General features: G+C 37.2%; 1 protein-coding gene across 5 annotated transcripts in view; it reads right to left on the bottom strand.

The window, feature by feature from the left end:
- STXBP4 (syntaxin binding protein 4) overlaps positions 1–23,403 on the bottom strand; it is a 75,189-nt gene that overhangs the window by 6,021 nt on the left and 45,765 nt on the right. For all 5 annotated transcript variants that reach the window (XM_075771109.1, XM_075771107.1, XM_075771106.1 and 2 more), the window contains one exon: positions 11,950–12,007. In XM_075771109.1, coding sequence (XP_075627224.1) covers positions 11,950–12,007 — 58 coding nt within the window. The remainder of the gene's footprint in view (positions 1–11,949; positions 12,008–23,403) is intronic.

Raw genomic sequence — 23,403 nt, forward strand, 5'->3', positions numbered from 1 at the left:
AGAACTCTTATAAATAAACATTAAGTCCAGATACCACGTCTCCCATTGTAGACAGACATGCACAATACGCACAGATTATTTAGGTACAGAATAAATGTATAAACTCCTCGCTATTTATTTTTAGCTCTCCAAAAGTGCTGTGGCTAAAGAGCTTTGACATAATCAGTCCAAAGAGATAATCCCAGATTTACTGGTTTGCAGAACATTCTTGTATCAGAAATACATCCTCTCTGATTTGGGTGTTAGGGCTAGCAGTAAAAGTGAGAGGAAATTCAAATCTACCTCTAGGTTTTGCTTAATTGATGAAACTGTTTTGAATATTAAAGGAGTATTTGGAAAGCCAGCATTACAAATCCTAAATGTAAAACATTTTCCATTTGCAAGTGTTCCTGTTCAAAAGATTTTCAGAGCAATTAACAATATTTAAAGATTTTTAAGGTTTTCAAACAAGTCATCGCTATCAGAGGGTATCCAAATTTATTGTTAGAAAACAGAATCAGAAACATTTGATCTGGAAATATGTCAGTAGCTTATTCTGTCTTTTTAACATTAGTAAATTGCAGGACAAATTTTAGAGCTTGGAAAAACAAAACATGAGAACACAGGGATTTTTTTGGCAAAGAAATGGTAGCGAATTATTTAAAATACCATTATAATTACCTTCCTTATGGCTCCTCTTCGCATGGAAAATGATTTCTTTTAAAATGAGAACTTAAGACAATCTTTTAAGAAAAGAGTAATTCAAAGAAAAATGCAAAGAAAAATTAATGGAAAAGACCTCTGCACCTTTGTAAGATTTTGAGCATTATGAAGACATGCTTTTCACCTTAAATTGTATTCTCCAACTAGGGCCAAACTCTGGAGCCCAAGAGGGAATCATGAAGAGCCTTGCAGACAACACGACTGTTGTAGGTCACTGCGCAGGACGCTAAGCTACCGAGCAGTCATGCGGTATTCTTTGAAGTTGGGGTTTTTCCCCCTTTTGACATCGAATGACATTCATAACACCTGCCTGAATTTTTCCAGTGCACCAGGGTTACTTAGCTTTCAAAGGGAACAATCTTGTGCACAACTCATTTGTTTGAGATCTGTTCAAGAGACAAGATGCAGCCTTAGACAATTAATCAATCTCTTGTATCGAATAGGGACCGTTACTCGTTAGGGGCCAGATAGGATTTAGTTGTATCTGAACTTGGAAAGCCAGATTCTGGCCTCATATGAACCCTACGCTTCTCTACCACATTGAGCAGTACTGAAGATGAAAGTGAAAGCAGAACTCTGCCCATATGAAATAACACAACCCCAAGGTAGCTATTTTCCTGCCTAAATGAACATACCCCATAACCCAAATCCATTTAACCAACAGTAGTAATTTTGCTAAACTTTTAATCTTTCTTACCTGACTTTTTGATTCCCCAAACTTCACTAGCCCTTTAAAATGCAATAACGCTCAGCTAAAGAGTAGTGATGCTCGATGGAGCTTTTACCGATGGAAACTTTTTGCCAAGCCGCTGTCGCAGTGCAGTACTGCTGCCAGCCGTAAGGCTGAGACGTAGGAAACCGCACACTCTGAAAGCTTTACCCTTTAGTGCTTTCACTGGTGTTATTGAAATAATCATTAAAAAATGTAGCAAATAGCACTGCTAGATGTGGATGCAATGGGTTGGAAGGGGGACATGCTCTATACTACCCAGAAATATATGCCGTATTGTGCTTTTTTTTTAGACTTACACGCACATCCCAGTGGGAAGTTCTGAAGTTACTGTGAAAGGAGTATATGCCATCTGCTAGATGACTAGCAATACGGGAGACTCTGTTCCTTTGTTACACACTGGTACGCGCCCCATGCAGTGGTGGTTTGGAGGCTAATGAGGGCCAGAGCAACAGGAAAATAAAGAACAATGCCACTGAACGAAGATCCTGAAACTTAATCCTCCATTAGAAGTTGTATCATCTCCCCTGCTTGCTCTTGCACAGAATCTGTCTGTGGAGCTCTTTGCTGGACGACACACAGCTTTGCAAGATTTAATTACTGCCTTTGTCTTTTGCTGCTGGGCCTTTCTGTTTCTGTCCCCCTGGTGCTTGGAACAGCCTTTTGCTTTGCAAGGATCCTTTTTCTCTTTAAAACCCACCGTTCCAAATCTTGGACCTTTGAGAAGGTACCCGGCTCTTTCATCTCTGTTTTGCTCGTACTTGTCTAACTTGCTATTTTGAAGAGCAAATGCTGGGAGAAGCTGCAAGGAATAGCTTATTCTGAACTGTAACTGAAAGATTTTAATTTAGGTGATAAGCAATTAGAACAAAATAAAACAACTGAATGACATCAATGCAAGTATAATCAATCAATCCTGAGGGCATCTAGGGAAGACAGTTTCCAGTTTGGGAAAGATTTTTGTATTGTATTTATCGAAATCAGATTATTGGAAATTAGACATTCTTTTTTTTCTTTCCCCTTTTTGTTAAAACTGGTTTAAGACTGGATCCTCTTTCAAGATGACATTTCAAAAGGAACAGACAATGTACAGTAGTACCCCAGGAGATGCTGGGCAGTGACCTTAATTTTTATTGGCTGTAATAAGATGGAGAGCACTTGTCACCTCATGGAACTGTGTCCTAAGGCGACATAAATGTTTCTTGTATTTCCCTCAGGGATCACAGATTTTGCTTGAGTATTAATTAAAGATCGAAGGATATAAAGTGAAACCCCAGAAGACAGTCTTGCTATTTATTCCTTGATTAAACACTTGTCTACTAAGAAAAAAAAAATCTATGAGCAATTTCAGAAGGCAGTAATCATTAGAAAGATTTATAGCCAAATAGTGTGCTATATCATTAAAAGTTGTCAACAATAAACAAATGGCCCAATCTAAAATAAAAACAGTAATAACAGTAGGATCTGAGCCAAGGCTGAATAAGCCCAAAGGTTTGAGGGACAGGATATGCAAACTTTTCACAGTTTTAAAGCACTACCTGAAATCTCTCTCACTCCAGTATTAGCCAACTGCTATTGCTCTAAAAGTGCTGGTTTAATATATGCAGTTACTCATAATCCTGTGTCTCTAAGGGAACATCACAAAAATTCTGGTGCCGTTTATTTGCAAATGCATCAGAGCATGCTCAAGGCTTATATTTAAACTACATGTGTAGTAAAATGAAATAAAGCCAGAGCAATGGCTTAGGCCCATGCTTCAGATGAAGCACAGACTGAAAAAACCTTGCTGGGCGTTGTTCTGCTTCTGATGGCCCTCCCCAAACCCAGGGAGATCTCAGGAGAGCTGGCGGTGCAGAGCGGTGTACATGACTTACTCCACAGGTGCCAAATCCTGCCCTAGCAAAGGAAAGTTTAGTAGGAGTCAACTTTCATGTTTCCAGTCCTACTCATAGAAGTAACTAGATAGGTGAGAATTAGAGCTTTGGTCACATCAGTAAAACTACCCAGCAGAGGTAACAAAAATCGGCGCACTGATTTCAGTGGGATTTGTAGGTCTAGGGCAAACAACTATTTCAGCTTCATGTATTTTCTCACAGAAGAAATTTTAACAGCTGCCTTATATGATAGGCCAGAACCTGGGCAGAGTGTGCAGGATCTGTGGAAGCTGAAAGGTTTCTCCATTTTGGTTCTTGATATTAAAAAACAAACAACGTCTCAGGAAAAAAAAAAAAGTTGCCCAACCAAAAGCAGCTTAAGGTCTTAACATTCTTGTATTACAAGCTCATGTTATCATAAAATCCAATGCCAAGTTTCCTACTTTTACATCTGAGATTATTTTCCTTATAGTCATGCAAAATTATTTCAGTGAAAATCAGAGAAACTGAATTCCCTACAACCCAAATATCTGGCAATAAACCATTTCTAAACCTTTTTATTTGGAATTTTCATCTTATCCCAGCTCTCTGTAAGTCTTCATGAATTTCTAGTTAGCAAAATGTCCTACACTTAATCATTGCTGTGTCTTTTAATAAGAAGTCTTTCTTCATTCAACAGTGCAGAAACAGCTAGGGGTTAGAATTTTCAGAAGAGGACTGTTACTTCTGGATATATTTATTCCTAGTGACCAACTTGAGACACAGCAAAGAGTCAGGTACCCCAGATGGCAGACATTAATGCTTTGTGAAAATAAAAGTTCTCTGAGATGTCTCAAATTGGTTATCCAAAAATCAAAAAGAAAAATATCAGGATTACCCAAAGTCCTATGGTTACATTTGAAAGTGTGTGAACTGATGTTGAGCTGACGGATGCAGAGAGCTTTGAATCGTTATACATTAAAAAGCAGCAATAACATCGCTTGCTTAGCACTGAGCCAGTTTTATTTAAATATTTGCAACTTCTTGTGACTATACAACTATTCTTTCCTCTATTGTCAGATAGGAGGACTTGAGGAAGACAGGTAAAAGGGAACATTTTCAAAATCAAACTCTGATTTCTGAGTGACATGTAAAATAGGGAAGGACCAATTTTAAGAGATGCAAAGTAATTGCATTTTTCTTTGAACACAATGAAAACAGAGAGCACTCCTTGCCTCAAAATACCCATTCCTACTCACAGAACATCAAAGTTATTAAGATGAGGACACCTACAACGATGATTTTGATAACTGACAATTTTGGTGCAACTAACTTGCCCACCGCTGTACAGGGAGTTGGGAGCAGAGCTGGCACTGGGCTCCGTCCAGGCGGATTGCAATTGCACGTTCAGTACGGCACATCACGCTTTTTCTTAGTTTGCTGCTCTGAACTCACTGAAACTTGAGTGGAACATACACAAGTTTACTTCTAGATCAGCTCTGCTAGGATTTGAACTTTATCGAACTTGGTTTCTTCTAGGAAGGGCCACTCCAACCACTACTTAGATAACCTGCAGATAAGTAGTATATTATCATGTATTAGTATATACTGGAGCGGGACAGCAGAGGCAAAGCTGAACACACCTCAGTATGTCGGGCTTGGGGTCCTTCCTTTATATTGCAGTAGAAATGTGTGGAGTACGCTTACCGAAGAAACAGCTTTGTTTTTTCAATTTAGCATGCAGTAAGTAAAATCAACTGTGATTTATTTTCCTTTTATGATGATACCTTTAGCTCTAGTGCTATAAAACATCAATGTTTATACTACAGAAGTTCTTCATCTATCACACATGCTTTGCTATTCTTAGTTCAGTCATAAAATCATAAACAGTTTCTGTGAATGCCCAGCTTTCGGTAAAATTAATGATGGCTCCTTCCCAAGCAAACCCAAACAAAACAGAATATTATAAAATATATAAGTATGATGTGCTGGCTTTCAAAGTGTAAGCCTGATTTGTTAGGTAGGATTTCAAAAGCTACCAGAACACGTCATGTGTGAGTTTTTTATTAATCTTTTACAAGTATTGACTTTGGGCTCCTACTTAACACGAACCAAATTCTGTACCTTCCAATGAAGGCACCTTCATTGTGTGCTTTGTCACACTGAAGCACACAATGCTTCCATGTGAAACTTCTGATTTTTAGATAAACTGCTGAAAGACAACCCTATATCAAATATTACTGTTTCCCCTTTGTTATAAGATAGAAAACATCATAGGCCCTAATACAGCTAAGGGAAAAGATCCCAAGAGTTTAAAATGTTTGGGAACTTTTACTTGTCTTTCAGGAAAATTTAATTTAAGATAAATATTCTTGAGGAAAATAACAGTTAATGTGGAATAGTTGGAACCTAGTCCTATTAAAATGCTAGAAAAACAGTGTTTACAGGGGCAAAATTCACAGCTGGTCCTTACAAACTGTATACATATGCAAGGAGTGGGTGGGAGTGGGAGGGAGAATAGCAAGGCCCTACCTAATTTTAGGTGCCAGTCTCATGATACAGAGCTGCCATATGTTAAAGGTGAACATAGTGGGAGGATGGAAGAGATTAACTATAATGGGTTTTCTGGGAAAAAATTAGTGTCCCAGCTATGGTTTGTTATACTGTTCCTGTGTGATTCTAAACCACCAGTGTATAACCATTAATTATTTAGCATATATGATACTTCAGTGGGAGAGCAGTTGTGCATAGACTCTTTCTCCTATTTAAAAATCAAACCCAGAATTTACTAATTCACAAAATCTGTTCAGTGACAGAATATACCTTTTGTTTGCACTGCTGCAGTGCTGTGACTTCCGTGAGGACTTTTAACGCCACAGCATACAACAAAAGTGAAATTTTGTTCTAATGGTGGTTACAACACTTAGTAAACTCATTCAACATCACACCTGAACTAAGCCTGGGCAAAAGCAGCCACATGACTAGCTTTAGAAGTGAACAGGAAGGCCTTTCTCTTACTTAAAAAGCTTTTCCTGTCCTAATGACTCCCAGCTGATTGCTAAGTGCATGCATACACATCTGGATGTAGGTGATACTTTATGAGGGCTTATTAACCCCTTTGTGTTCCTGGGATTTACAGATAAAGCGCCTATTTGGGACAGGAATTTCTATTAGAAAATCAGTAATTGAATTTCTAACAAAAGAACAGCCTTAATCATCTAATAAGTAAAATTAATTAATAGCAAACTTTTTTACCTTATTACGTGGGGTCTCTTCAATACACTGGTCCTCCGAGTTCAAGACAGACAATGGAAAAATTGAAAGAGGATCCAGTGGAGGGTCACCAAGATGATTAGAGGGTTGGAGAACTTGGCACATGAAGAAATGTTGAAGGAATTTGGTTTGTTCAGCCTAGAGAAAAGAAAGCTCGGGGGGTGGGTCTCTAATCAAAGTCTTCCAATATCCAAAAGGTCGTTGTAAAGAAAATGGAGGCACTCTTCTCACAAAGATGTATGGCAATGGACAAGACGCAATGGGCACAAGTTGCTTCAGGGGAAATTCTGTCTAGATTAAGAAAATATTCTTCACTGTGGGAACAACTAAGCATTGGAATAAGGTGCCCAGACAGGTGGTGAAATCTCTCTCACTGGAAATATTCAAGATTTGGTTTGACAGGGCTCTGGACAACTTACCCTTCAACAGACAGTTAAATGAGATGACCTCCAGACATCCCTTCCAATCTAGACTTTTCTGTGATTTTATTCTATGATTTTGGAACTGCAGTGGACTGCTGAAAACCCCATTAGGCTACATTCAACTGTCACTTTGAGCAAATGAGGTCAGAATCTCAACTCTTCTTAAGCAAAGTGGCTGATATAAACAGTGACAGAAATACCAAGCGTGAATTGGTGAGGAAACAGGCACCAGTAATGTGTTCTCTTACACATTAATTGATGGGCGTGAATCCGGTGCTATGTGTGAATGGCTGATTGTATTGCCACACGCAAAATAAAATAGCGCTTGTCTTCTGCATTACTTTGAGGTACACCAGGTTATCTTCAAACGTATCTGGGGCCAAATTCAATCTCGACTCTCCAGCAGGAGAGTTATTCTAGCAATGAAACTGATCCCTACCTCTTAGTCTACTGGTGTAATTTTTGTCCTTCTGATAACTGTTAATTTATATTATATTAGTAAGACACTTGAACTTGCTTTTTTTCCCAATGCATACTGAGATGTAACTCAGAGAGGTTTACATTGCTGTTTGCTATTTCATGGTGAACCTATACACGACCTTAACACCTAGCACAGCTCACGTGAGTTTATGACACACCAGCAGTCTAAAAGGTAGTTTTCTCACACTTGCCAGTACTTTGTGACTGATCTTAGCAATCTGGTTGATTGAAAATAATTTACTGACAGACTGAAATGAGTTCCTGAACAAAAGTGGTGATTTCAAAAATTGTCTTAAGGTGAAGGTTCACGGACAAGATAGAGCTTTCCCTGGTAGGTATAGAGAGCTGTTCAGCCCCTTAGGAATATAGCCATGTAAATGTTTTATTCATGTCAGTTATTCACATAAGTGGGTTTCACTTTAGTGTGTAACACAAGCCAGCTGGTTTGCTTCTTTTAAACTCTGATTTCTCATGCACTTCATATTGCTACACCCCCTTCAGAGATATTTATGGAAATTTCACAGCAAGCTGTCTCAAGCTTATGTGCTATTAAGATTCCATTCTGGGGTGTTTACTGCATTAGATTTATAACATACAGATTTATGGACTCAGCTACTTGATGGCCCAATAAAGCATGCTGGAACTGAAGACAACTACTAATTAAAATAATATTTGATTGTCCTTAGCATATTGTAAAACTGCTGTGGATTTAAACAGAGCCACTGCCGCTTCTATACAGCCTCACAGCCTAACTGCATAAGAAGAAAACTGACAATTCACATATAACAACAGTTTAATTGTGGCTACAGTTTGGCAATTATAACATGTTTTTCTATCTGTTTGTATACGTGGAAGTGGGCTAGCAATGAAATACTCTTAAGCCCCTCATGGCTTTGGCCGTTCTAACCACCAAAGAATGAAAGGATTGAAACTCACAGCCAGAGCGAACAAGGAGGTTACAGTATTAGTACCAGGGCTGTAAAGTGTCAACTATTCTGCTAATCCCCATTTAAACAATTAGATTAAACCCTACTGAAAAGGATCACCTGCTAAGATGCACCTCAAGCTAAGTTCCTCCTCGAAAAAGATATTTTCAATGTTGGGTAGAATTTTCATCATGTAATCTCTACCATTCAATGTTAGAAACAAGGGACTTATGCAACCCCTGCTCCTTGCTCTAAATAGTTAATTTTCTCAGACTGACTACATACACATTACAAAGTGTAGTAAGAGATATGACTTTTCAAGCATGCAAAAAGCCCGGCTTGCGCTCTGTAAAGGCATTTGAAAACAGTGATGAAAGCAAAAGAAGGAAATAGTTAAAAGGAATCTTAATTACCATGATGTCTTACTGCAGCGCTCAGTTAACTCCATTCCAATGCACTGCATTAAGCGCTCTTAACAGCGCTTCAGCGTGGTGGCTCCATTCAGAAGAATGGAAGTTTTCAGACAGTGATCATGAAGGGTGATTTCATACCCTTCTCTGCAATTAAAATAGATAGATTTTCCTTGCCTGCCACAGAAAGACTGACATGCAGAACTTTACAGGACAGATTACAGAAAGTAACAACGATGGAAAACCTGGGGCACTATTACCTGTAAGCTAGGAGCATGTTAAGAAGGAGGAGGAACAGTCATGAGTCATAAACAAAGATCAGATATGCAAAAATTCCTGAAAAAGCTTTTTCATGTGAACTACTCAATTCAAATCTGCAGTTTCAGCAAGGGGGGATAACATGGACAACATCTGATGCTTTCAGCAAATTAGACTTCCATGACCTAGACTAGCTGAGATTCTGTAGGTTGCTAATACTTATCTTATTGTCACATCGGCAATAGTTCAGCATCCTAGTACAGAACTTAAAAGAAATTTCTTGCGTCTATTCAGCAAATCTAGCTTTTTGCTGAGTCATCAAGATAAGTACTTGTATGAGCAGCACAGTAACAAAACCAGAAGAAAAAAAAAAGAGGGGGAAAGTGTTTCAAGAATATGAGATTTCTTCTGTTCTGCTGCTAAATTTTATTTGCTATTATTGCTAGATAATACTGCCTTCAAGCTCAGTTTCCAATTACGCAGGTATAAACCCAGAGTATTGCAAGTGTTTGACCCAGAACAGAACTCAGCATCCACCTTAACCTTCCCACTGTCCTGCAATGCCTCCCTGCATCAACAGATGGACCAAGGCAACAGTGCTCTATTGTAATAGTTGCTCATGTATTTATTTCCAGTGCTATGAAATTTGCTTTTAATTCACTTTCATTTCCTAACTTATTTTTCTACAATTGTTTTTGGTAGAAATCCCATGTAGTAACCTACATCTGCCTGAAAATAAAAGCCGCCCTTTGATTAGAGCTGGAATGCGGTATCGTACACGGTGTGTTTGGAAACCTCTGCAGAAATAACCATGTCTGCTTTAATACATCTAGCTCAAGGCACCATGGGGTGAGTCAAGGACAACAGAGCAGTATGTTTGGGGAAAAAAAAAAAAAGAAAAAAAAAAGAAAAACATGTCCCTGATTTTCTTGGCTAGCGAATACATAAACTTCAATGTTATTTACATGACTTTTATAAGAGCTTGGGATAAAAGCAATTTTATCTCACTGCAAAGATTTATTTGCTGCCCTTCCTGTCTCTTAGGAGACTGTGGAAGTCCACCTGCAAAATAGTGTCTTCCTGGCACCTATGAGAATTAAACCACATGCAAATTTCAGCAGTTAGAATAACTTGCTATTAATGAAACAATGATTGGTGACATATATGGAATGGAGATGAATTGTAGTTTTCACCAATTGTTTCAATCTTTTAGAGGAATAATAAAAAAACTATTATATGAATTAATTTTCACTATACTCTGGAAAAAACAACATACTGTCCAATTCACTTCCTGAAGCTTCTGGAAAATACAACACGAGCTACTACTTTTTCATGCATTTTTTCCTCCAGAATCAGAGAATACAATTAAAAAAAAAAATCTTTCCTATAGTATACAACAAATTCCTATAGCTTTTACCAAGTAGGTCTTTGTACAAAAGCTTTCAATTCTCTACCTGCAAGACATTAGCAGGATATAAACCACACTTTGGATTTGGTTAAAAAAAAAAATTTTTTTTTTTTTTTCATTTTTCTAAACAATGAATTTACACTGTAGTTTTTCTTCTAGTCTTTCAGAAAAAAAGATCACTAAGGAAATCTTATAGTTAAGGAAAGCCAAAAAGCAAATAACAAGGGCCCTAGCTTAGTGCTTTGTTGTTTTTTTTCCCCCCAGCTGATAACATCTTCAAATGATTACTGCTTTTAAAGCTTTTGTGGAGGTTTTCTTTATGCTTTAGACACTGTGTTATTGTAACATCTTATCAATGTCACCTTTCCTCTAGTCTTTGGAGAGTTTTGAAAAATTAATTTGTTTGCAATATCTTCTAAAAAAAAAAAATCACAGGTGACTCCTAATACAGACATATTTTTCTGTAGGTTTTTTTGTGGGAGTGCATAACATCTGCTCCCTGTTGCAATGTCTATCCTGAACACCTGCAAAGAAATTCACTATTAGTTAATATAAGTATTTCTAATAAGCCAGCTGTGAAGAGTATAGCTTTATCTTTGGCAAGCCCTTCAAAATATAGAAAGCAAACCCTATGGAAACCATAGGTATAATTTTCATAGGGTAGAAATCATGAACAAAAAATAGTACATATACAGAACATGAGAGAAGGCTTTCACATCAGTGGTATTATCAATGGAATAAAAGTTGCTTAACCTGCAGCCAGGGATACCATGAAATGTCAATATTCGGTGACACGTGGGTTAGTAAGCCTTCGTTTAGCATTTTAAGTGTAAAGTCTAGAGTATAATGACTTTTCTTCTAACCAAATGGTATGGCAGTTGGAAATCTCTTAATCATTTTATAAATATGACTAAAAGCTTCCAGTCCTGTTCCTTCACCCTCCTGCAGCAAGAAAACAACTTCCCACATAAGGGAGCAGGATATGATGTCAAAAAACCCCATCATTAACTTTAGATTCAGGTGAAACCAGAGCATTACCTTCTAAAAATCTAAAAGAATTCTAAGAATTCTTCCACTTCCCCAAAATGTAAGGGCATTTTAAAAAAATAGATATTTATACTTGTAATGTATTTCGGGGATGAGATGATTTTTTTTCTTATATCCTGGGTCCATTATAGGGTCAAACATGTAACCGGGGAAGTTCTCAACATTGCAGATTGGGGCTTTCAAAGACATCTGAAGGATTGAGAAACACATCTCTCACTGAATTTCAGCTGGATTTGTGACTAAGCCCTCTAGGACCTTCTGGACAGTGAAGTCACAAAAACCAGAGAAGAACACGTGATGTTGGTAATAAAGATATATATAAAACATACGACAGCTTTTGTTATTTTACTCGTTTTCCCATGAATTCTAGGTTTAAAACTGTGTTTAGTTTGAAATGTTTTTATTTAAACTCTGACCCATTTTTCCCCAGAACTACTCACTTGATAAAGTATTTGATTCCATCTGCTGTATAAGCTTCTTCCCATCCATAAGGCAGACCTAAGATGAAATGAAGAAATAAGATGTCTCTCAAAGCTTAGGTGACACAAAGAACATAGTTTTGAAATGCTGTAAGTTAGAATCCTGTAATTTCAAACCATGTCATAAAAATATTAGAAATGAATTCTTGCTATTTTTTGATAGATAATAATATAAACAATACAATATTTGCTCTGCTACAAAGCTATAACCCATTTGATGATACTTTTATTTCTATCATTTCTTTTGTAGAAGTTGGGAAATTAGAGCGTAGCAGTTAACTCTTTTTGAACTTTTTAGTGTCATTTACACCTATAAATGTGCATGAAAAATTGTTCTGCAAGCGCTTTAGCTTGAAAGCCATCTCAAAATGTTAGTGTCTTAGGAGTTAAACTATTTTTGTTCAAGTCACAGTATATCTCAAAGACCAGCTCATTAGAGCCATCTGTGAGCCTGCTTTAGATTTAAAACTTTTATTTGGAAAATGTGTTGGACTACACGCCCCATATGATCTTTAAAAGCAGCTTCGTACCAAGGCATGTCCTAAGTGCGCACACATATTTTTTTTAGAATTTCTTTCTTAAAAGGCTCATTTTCTTTTCTCCTGTCATCACACCTTTGTCCCTAAAAATCTGGAAAGGGATAATTTCAGTTCTCAAAGAGAAACAGAGTTCATTACAGCTACTGAATCAGGACTTCGCACAGTGAAGCGGGTATAAACCATCTGAGAAGTAATAATACCTGTAGGCACCAAGGAAAAAGCAACAAGTAAGTCTACCAAAACTCCAGAACTCCAGAAACTGGTAAGAATTGGTAATTGTAGATCAGCACCATTAATATTCAGTTCAGCTTGAAAAGCAAAAAGCACATGGGATTATTTTTTTTCCTTTCACTTTTACCCCGTATTAGTCACTTATCTCAGGCTTCTTCCATTTTCAGTTTAGCATAGATCTATACAATCTGTTCCTCAAAACATGCCACCTACTACCTTTGAGAGAGAATAATCCACAGCTACTTCCCGTTAAATACAAGGTAGTTGCTGCATAACAGTTCTCAGGTTTTGACTCCTATGAAAGGATGTTTTAAGTTATAAATATGCTAGACATGATCACTAGTTCTTCCTTCCTCTGCCATAAAAGCTGGGATCTTTACTCAACATATATATTTTCTAATGATTTAAATGGCAACAGGATTCATCCTTCATCTGCCCTGGCCTTTCCTCATTCCTGTGTGCAACATGCATATACAAAATAAATGACAACAGATTTGCTCAATTATGAATAAACCCTCAGCATCTGCTCTGTGCTTACATGGATCCCCTACATCACCTGTTTTGTTCATCAGTGATAATTACACTTTTTTCACTAGTAATTTGATTAAAATTATGTCTTTTTTTTTTTCTTCTTTCTTCTAAATGAAGACTGGTACATAGGTAGCAATGATAACTGATGCACTGTATTCTTAACCATGAAAGGCCACGCTTTTCAAAAACACTGAATACATTTGTCACCTATAAAGGACACTCTGGAGATACCTCCACAGCTTTATCTGCCTTTTTGACTTTATATGCAGTAGACTGTATATCCTATCCACTCTTTATACGCTTCAAAGTTCCATCTACATCTGTAGACTTTTTAATGACTTTATTTTCCACATTTTTACTCTTTCTCCACTAGTTTTCCACTGCTGTTCCCTTTGCTCCTTTCCTTCACTTTTAGATTTGTACTTCTATTTCTTGGTATTTCCCATGGTAGCCAGGAGACTCTCATGTTTTGCATCGTATTTCCCTAGACATCATCTTCACTTCCCTCAAGCTCACTTTTTCCATGAATCATTCATAAGTTGATCTACTTCCTAGTGCTCTATTTTTTCACACCCTCCAGGGTCAGATTTGTTGCCTGTCCTAGGACTTGCTTTGAAAGACTGTTAAGCTCTCACCTGGAGTAAATGGGAGGTAAAGAAGCTCAAACAGTCAGAAATACAGTCTTAAAGATACAGGATTTAGCCTATATAAACTCCGACAGTCTTAGGTTTCCTACATATTTATCATTTCTTCTGTGAACTGCTACAGTCTTTGATGCAAATTCATAAATAATATATCTTGTCTCCAGTTGTCTGCATATATCATCTTTAAAAATTACAGATTTACACTATTTAAAAATAACTGCTTTTCAGCGGAAAATACAGGGCTTCTTGCTATTCAAATATTTATTTATCTTTTGCAAGGTAAAGAAAAGGTAAATCTGCAAAAGTAACTACGCATGCAAAAGAAATGAATACAGTCCAAAGCACCCTTTGCTCAAATAGAATAAACAGTCTCCTGAGAGAGTGCACGTTAGCCAAAACACATTATAACCTACTGTTATTTTGTTCTGAGTATATGCATTTAATTAGGGTTAATGCAAAAGAGATTTCTATAATTCTATGTGAAAAAGAGTAACAACAACCCACTTGCTGTTGTCCGCACACCGGCAGTGTTGCAGCTGGTCACAGAGCAGCAAGGCAGTATCCCTGGCGACACTGCTTGCCTCCTCAGCTGCAAGATGCCTGCCGTGATAACCACTATTGTAAAGTTAACATTATATAAAGCAGAAAGGAAATGAAACCCTAGGGCAAACAAATTTTTCCTGATACGCCACAAAGCGTGGATCTCATCGATCTTTATCGCTTCCTTGGGTTAACAGGACAAAGAAAACGCACCAGCATTGATACTTGGTTGGTTGCAGGAAGAAAGATAAGCATCAGCCCAAATGATAAACTTGTATGAAGCAACAGACATTGAAGATTTTCCCTACTGTTTCCAGGACAGAATGCATATTCTCTCATATTGAGGGAATAAAAGCTGCACATAGCATGATCAAAGTATGTCCCTAAAGAAGAAGGGGGAGAAATATAGATATTAGGAAAAAGTCTCATTTTACTGGGCAGTTATCAAACCTAGAAAATGCAATAATGTAGTTGGGTGGAGCTTTTTTCCCCAATAAGCTAGTTAAAAAAAGTAAAGTAAAATAAACATGGAGATCAGCAGATGAAACTAATAAAACCAGATACCATAGCATGAATATTCAGTTAACTCAGAACTGACACTTACTTCCCTGACATTGAAATACTGCAGTCCAAAATGTTTTATTTTTCTTATTTTCTGACAAAATTACTCAAAGGAAATGAGAGATTTAGAGACTATAGTAAGAATTATTCAAAAGTTTACTGTTCACTAGGATTCTAGCTAGATTTGGCCAAAGTGGGATTATTTAGATGCTTCAAGATAAGTATGCCCTTAAGGGCTTTAGTTTGGCCTTAAGGCCAGACTTTAAAGCCCTGCTTCTGTTATAAGCAGTCACACAAACATTACTGATGAATTTGAGAAGACTGCTTAAGGATAGCTGCCTACCAGAGGTGGTAATCTCAGCCTCAAAACTCTTTTGTGAAGCATAAACCTATTTCCAGCAGCATTTACAGCTTTGGCATCCACCATAAAAAGGATGTCTGGCTACAGTTCGTCTCCTGCAGGGCTAAACAATCTCATGGCTGTATCATTAAACCACCTCGTCTGGAATTAATATGAAGCATCAAGCTTAAGGGATGTAATATCTGCCTGGAATTTGAAAGCCACATCGTACATGTATTCATAATGAATACATTCTTTGACCAACAAGAGAAGTAAGGATGTCTTTTTTACATATCCTTTTCCCTAGCTTCTTTTCCAGTTAGACTTTTTTTTTTTTAAAGTAAGAGAGCATGAGCTAGCTCAGAACTACCCTTTGTTTACCTCCTTATAATTTATTTATATTTAACATAAGAGTTTCAAAAACGATGAAGTTTTTTTAAGAAATAGAAATTACCTGCTAAAAGCATTTCTGATACACAAGATTTGCTAAAGAACATTATAAAGTTTTCTTCATCACTTGATAAATGAGGTTTTGAATCTGCTCTCCTTTCAACACCCACCAATCCAGCTCTTATCAACACTTAAACCTTCCTCACGTGGCTGCAATAATATTGCAAAATTCATTAGTTAAGATCCCCAATGCCTTTGGCTCTTCTCTTTGAGCTCTCTAGGCATTGCAAAGAGGATGGGACGCTGAAGGTCTGACTTGCTGGTTCTAAGTTACCCGGTCTTGGAGTATGTGGAATATCCCAGACACGAGACTAGAGGTATCATATGATGTGAGACTGGCAGAGGAACTCCTCTGAGAGCTTTGCAATTTGACACAGCAAAAATTTGTGGAGAAATACCAGCCTTCTTTGTTGAGTCTGTTCAATGGGGCACAGGCATAAAATGGCCTTTTATTTTTTGATATGGTCAATAATACACACTGTTTTTTACTGCTTATTTGTGAATTAACTATAAAAACTCAGGCTCATAAGAACAGCTTTCCGAAGTGAGTATGCACTTCTGGCATTTGTTTGTGTGCCACTTTATTCTTTAGAGCATTTCAAGTGCTCTTCCCACAAACAAATGTGTTTCATTTTATGAATAATACTCTGCTAAGGGGACATTCCATTCCTTTCTTTCACATATCAAATTCCATTTTAAAGAAATTGTTCTTTTTCTTTTGTTGCTGGTGATTTAATAAAACAAAGATGGAGTAAGTAGTTTTCAAGTGGAGACATCTGGGAAATACTAGCAACTGAAATTTATGCTAATTTAGAGTATGGTTAGCAGATTGTCTTGTCTCCAGTCTTGTTCCTAGAAACCATGCTTCAGGAAAAATATTTTTCTTACTTAGGATATTCAGGGCACAGTGCAAGATGACTTTGTGTTTTCCCATTTCCTATTAATCACAAGATATTGACCCATCTATGTCGGCAAACTCACTAATGTCTTATTAAAACAATTACATCTCATCAAGTTACAATTTAGAATGAGAGTTATAAAACAGTTTGCGTGCTGAAGGGTTATACGATCAACTTTAAGATCTTTATGGTAGCTTTGAAATTACAAACTGTTATAAATGTTTTTTCTTCTATTGTAATACTTGTCTGTGAATAACTCAGTACAGTTAATTAGAAACAGTATGAACGCAACAGATATTGTATTATATGAACACTAACCAGTCAACTAAGGAAATCAGACTGACCTCCCATCAATACATGTAATCAGACATTACTGTAGACATATCGTTCTCCTACTTAACAAATAAGGAAATCCAGATTTAGAACAAACTCTGCCAAGCATGCGCACTTAAGTTCTTCAGAAATGAGTGAGAGCTACAGTCATCCGAGCAATGAGGTTGCTGCTATGTGTCTTCAAGATGGATAAAAAATTATCTGCCTGAAACATTCCTTAAAAAAATTACGTACCTTTCCAGAAACTGAATGTTGGAAATATGACAAAAACCCAAACCCACATATTTTTCAAATAAAGACTAATCTCCTTTCAAATAAAGTTTTAGATACTGTAGGATCTAAGTAATTTAGGCTGTTATTAAAATGAGAAGCAAACAGTCTAGCCGATGCTCATTTTTAGCCACGCAGGAGGTTAGCAGTGAAAGTACAACAGAAGCACAACACACTTCACAGGGGCAATAAAATACTTTCTTCTGCTTAGCTGATGGCAATCGAGTGTGTACAACTAATTATACAGAAATGGCAGAAGTCATGGAGCTTGCAGTACATACTTTACAGTAACATTACTATAAAGCATTCTGACTTCTAAAGGGAATGGAAAGAGTACAGCAAACTAAGTACTGAGCTGTCTGCTTCACCAGCTAGAAGCTGTTCTTCTGAGGTACGCTGGAGAAGACACACATTTTGTGACAACAGGGAAGGTAAATAAGCCACCAGCAACCAACAAAAAAACCTCCAAATCCCCAAACATTGACTTTTAAATAAATCCTCCTTTTAGCCCATAGGTAGAAGAGAAGATCCATGCAATGGCACGCAATACCTACAGTCACAGGCCAGAGTCTGAGCATCTACACCGACTACAATGTGAAACTGGGAACGTCATTTAGCATACAAGAAGCTGAAGACAGACTGCATCCTCAAAATGCTGACATGAAAGGAATTCAAAGCGCTACTTGCGATTATCATTTTTGTAATGAAATCATCTTTCAGAAAAAAAGGAATTATTTAGCAACTTACATAGAAAAAAATAAGCTTATTATTTCAATACGCTTACACTACAATCAATATGTATCATATTTGGCTTACAATGCCTTTTCACATACCACACATTTGACAGATGTTCAATAATCAATACTGAGGAGGCCAAGACACCATTAAGCGGTATGTCCTTCAACATTACAGCTATTGTGGTCACGAATGTAATATGTTTGTCCAGTCATTAGGTCAGGAAAACGTAAGCCCTCAGAGGTAAGGGATAATGAAAGCAGAGAGGGGTTTAGCTCATTCTGACCAAACCTTGAATTTTGCATAAGCTACTGGCTCATGTTATTTGTTTTTTAAAAATGCAATTAACATACTGATTATCTGACCATTATTTTTGTATTTTTCACCTACACTGCTTCTTACTAAAATGCTACTGGCTGTCCAGTGAAAATACATAAGAACGCAGTGAGCGACCCCCCCAAATTCTTTTGTTTATTGTGCTTGAAGAATCGGTGGATAAGGTGGAAGAAACAGAGAAAATCAGAAAACTGCAGAATGCAGAAATCTACCTCTTTCACAGAGAAGGCTGCAAAGAAAAAAAATAATCATACCAGTGCTCCTATCCTCTAGTGGCTCCCATCCGCTTTAGTTTGCCAACTCAAAGATGTATTATTTTATTTTTGTTAAAGGCTGCAGTAACAGAGTCTCGATTAGTGACACAGCAAGAGAAACAGTACCCTAGGATCATATAGCTAGTAGTGCTTCCCGATGAAATCTTCAAAGTGGTAAGCATGTTCCCCATTACATTTTTTTCAGTCTTATCCATTAATCGAGCAACAGCTTTAAAAAAAAAATTCTTTTCTACGAATTAATTGCAGGCTTTTTTCTACAGTCTTCCAGTGTTGGCTGTTAACATGATGCTGTCTGGGACGGGTCAAGAACATGCTATCGTTTGCATTGCTGATTGAACACACTACAATTTACAAAGTAATTTTTGAGGAATATTTGCATAAGTTAATTTAAAATTCATTTTGTTTACACCTACAAGTCATCTTAAACTGCTGAAGAGAAGACAGGAAACACATTATTTATTACAAAATTAGAGAAATGGTCCGTAACAGAGGAATTATACAGAAATGCCATGTATACATTGAATTTTAATACTGGTTCCTAAGTTCCTCTACATGTAGGCTTAAAAAGTTAAATTCATAAAAGTAAAAAGTTTCCCTGAGGAACATTCTTGTTCTGAATTAGTACAATCTACTTCCAGCTGATGAAAATAATCTGGAATAACGCATTCTTATTCCAGAAATACCAACCTCTGCACACAGGGCATTCACCACCAGGACTAGGGAATTTGGAAGAGCCCGGAACACTTCACTGCATGGCCCAGCTCTAAACCATTTATTTTTTCCTCAGTTTCCCTACTCTCTCGCTCCCCTGATTACCCTCTGTTCCGGAATTCATCCGTCTCCTCCTTTCCTTACTGGATGAACTTCTCTTGTCACCATCTATTGTGCTATCCACCCACCTCCATCACTGTCATGTCACATTGCTCGCTGACGCATGTGATTGTTAAATATAAGTTTAATTAGAAAGCATTCATTGGTAACAAATTAAAATGACTGTCTAAAATTAGAATTGAGCAGAAATTGTCTGAGATTTAAAAAGCAATAGTATTACATGACATGCCTTTCTTGCTAAGTAATATCTTACTTTTCTGCACTGATGATGAAATTAAACTGCGCAGGGGGCTGGCATGAACCACCTACAATTGAGAGACACAGAACTACTCTCTGCTGACCTCATGTCACAGAAAGTACAGACCGAAGTAATACTTCTTCCTTTTGAAGCAAGAATTGTAAAAATACATTAACACAAAATATCCTTTTAACCTGTTACAAAAAGCACTGTAGTGACACGTAAATAAAAGGGGTTTATTTACAGGAAGACATGACACTAAAGCCAGCATATTTTAGAAATAATGTCAAAAGTTCTTAGAAACTAGGATAGATATCTTTCCTTTTTTTTGTTATTAATCTGAAAGGGAACAAAAAAAATCCACCACGTGCCTATATTAGCAGACGTTATTTACCTTAGCTGTAAAGGATTCAAACATAATACCTGTAGCAATCAGTAACGCAAGGCAAAATTTTCAACCTTAACTCTGAGTTAATGATATATATGCTTTATGGCATGAGGTATTAAATCTAGTATTAGACTTACGCACATTTTGTACCTCATTTAAGTCTCCTTCGTAAGCACCAAGCAATTATGTTTTCCTCTTGCAAATTCTCCTTAAAATACACTTTTTAAAAGCTTCCTATATCATTCTTGGCAATCAACTTTCTCTGTACTTCTTTCCATTTAAATTATCGCACTTGTACACCATATATGTCTAAGTAACTCTGCTAGCCCTCAGCTTCTCACTCCTACCTACTGAAAGTGAAAAAATGTGACAACTGAAGGAACTGACAGAAAAGCATTCCAACCCGCTTCGCCAAGATGAGCACTGATAGCTTTAGCACACATTGACATTCCAAACAAAGGTCTGAGCCGTCCCCCCTCCCTCTGCCAGCCTGAATCCAGCTCTCTCGGGATGCTCATAGTTGTGTAGCCACAGAAAATTAACTCAGCATTAACCGCACAAAAATACGCACGACTCCTTTGGTTGAGCTCCATACTGTAGTGGTTATGTTATTTTTTGGTACCAGAAATAATAAGACAGTCGCTCCCTGGCTGGTGTGCAGACGTACATACGCACCTACCCAGAGAGACACTGGGCTTCCCACCTCTCCCCATAACCAGCCGGCTGTGGCTGATCCGTGCTTGCAAATCAAACGAGGGATGTCAGCCTCCAGTTTGAGACACGGCTCTGGGATTGAGACCTCAAGGTTTAATTCCCGTCTCACCTGTGTATTTCCTCTGACTGTGAGCAATTTGCATCTCCATTCTGCAAAATTTGGAAGGGTTTTGGTTTTTTTCCCCTTTTATGTCAAAACTTCATACTATAATTAAGGATTAGTATAGTAAAATTCTAAATATTATGTCAACAGAAATAAATAGAGGGACAATTTAGGAAGTATTTACCATGCAGTAAAATTGTTGATTCTGGAGAGTTTTGACTTCAGTCTCCATAGTTACCAAGAGCAAGTACAACTTGTATGGGAAAAGGCACAAAAGTCAATTAATTTTTTCATAGTGGGGTCACAGTATGAACTAAACGTGTTCATAGACTTTTAAAGGTCTGCTTTTTAATGAAGGCTTCCTTCAGAGATGCTGGAAATTAACCTAACAAGACTGCACTAATCTTGTTAGCTCATCTGCATTTTAAGGTATAATAATATCACTTATTTTTCATTATTAAAATGTTTTGATTTGAAAGTCAATACAGACAGTGCCTATTCAAAAGCTGACTCATCTTTTCTCATTAAAGGTAAGTGAATGGAGAGGGAATAAATTGCTTTTCTAGCAGCAACAACAGAGTTCTGAAATCTAGGTCACATTAAAGAACTGTCTTAAATACAGGCTTTAGACATTGAATTGTCTTTTTCCTTGCTGTGAAACATTGGGAATAACATACATGTTCAATCACCAATAAATTAGCTAGCAACTTGTTCATAATTGGTATTTTAAATATCTATTTTTTATTTGGCCAGGCTATAAAATTATTCCATCCTTATTAGTGTCACCTTTAATCTAACATCTCCACTTTTACGTAATTACTGTAATGTTCTGATTCTTGGACATGAAATTAAACAAGTGGGGTCTAATTTCTAGCCCTGTAACAATATCCACAAGTAAGACCAGTTAGGTGAAAACAATTCCTCATTCCTCACTCACATTCAACAAAAGGTGGTTTTAGTCCAAGTAAGGAGAGTTCAGGGATAATTCAGGATTTAAAACCCATTTGTAAATGGACATTTTTTTGAAATGTCATTGGAAAACAGGATTAGAATTTTGTAAGAGCTTGACTAATTGGATCAAATGTTTGAAATAATAGGGTGTAATTCATTAAAGACAAAAGCAAAGTACTACCCTAGGTACAAATATCAACTGAACAAAAGCAAGTGGGGTACGTGTGGCTAGTCTTTGGTTCAGCAGAAAAGGCTCTGGGAGTCCAGGGAAGCCCAAACTTCACACGGATCAGTAACATGAAGCTATCGGGGAAAGGCAACACCATTCAGGGACATAAGAGCTGATGTGCTATATATTAAAGCAAACAAACTTATTATTCCATTTTTGTCTCCCACAGGAAGGTCTCATCTACAGAACTCTATACCATTTTGATGAACTGCAGAGAATTTGGAGAAATGAGGGTGATGAAATTGCCAGAAGACATGCTCTGTAAGGAGAAAATGAGCAAACTGGTATCAGTTTATTTTGGGAACAGAAAATTGAGTGGAGACACAACATGGTCTTCAAATACGTTAAAAAGCTGCCACAAAGAATAAACTATTAGGGTGTTTCAACAACTGTAGGGATGAAGACAAATAGTAATGGGCTTAAGCTGCAATGAGGAGGATTTAGGCCAAAGGAAAAGTCGTCTAATGGCAAAGATAATTCAGCATGGGAATAATTTGCCAAGAGAAGCTGCTGGATACGCTAGACAAATACCTGGATTCATGTAGATTTAACTCATGTTGCTGGAGGCAGGCGGACACACTAATTGTTGGAGGTCCTTTGTAGCCAAATCTTTTTACTATCCGAGTGCTAGCTTTGTAAACTTTTGTGCAAATTTACACTACAGACATTTCTTCTGCTTCTCATTTGCAAGGCATTTTTATGTCTTGCATTCATAGGAATAATATATTTTAATCATATTCTGTACCAAACAACTCTTTGCTTGTCTCCTTCCAAGTATTTATTGTAAAACCAAACCAATCCTGGCCAAAGAAATAGGCTTTAAATAATGTTTTTTAGGCTTGCCAGATAGCACCTAAACTCACCCCCCAAAACAACACTAAAACCAAACCAAACACAACAACAACACAGCCAAAGGTGAAACTGTGAAAGGTTATTGCTACCACCTTTCTAATAAACTATTCAACCTTGATGTGGCTTCACAGACCTTACATATTTATGTACTGTTAGAGGCACTGCCTTTAAGTACAGGTATGTATGTAGCAAACATTCCTGCTTCAGCAGTGATGCTGCTGTAGCTCAGTGGACTCAAATTTTTTTTTTTGAGTCAGGGATCACTACCCGCCCTCAAAAATTCTCATAGATTATCATAATGAATCTTGTAATTGAAAAGAACGTAAAAGTGCCAAAGTTCTGTAGACAAGCTGTAAATCTGTTATGTTTTGTGGTTCAGTGCCTGTTGACGAACTACAGCTTGAAAACCACAGCTATAACTCTAA

The sequence above is a fragment of the Balearica regulorum genome, chromosome 18, assembly GCF_011004875.1.
Source record: "Balearica regulorum gibbericeps isolate bBalReg1 chromosome 18, bBalReg1.pri, whole genome shotgun sequence".
NCBI classification, from domain to species: Eukaryota; Metazoa; Chordata; class Aves; order Gruiformes; family Gruidae; genus Balearica; species Balearica regulorum.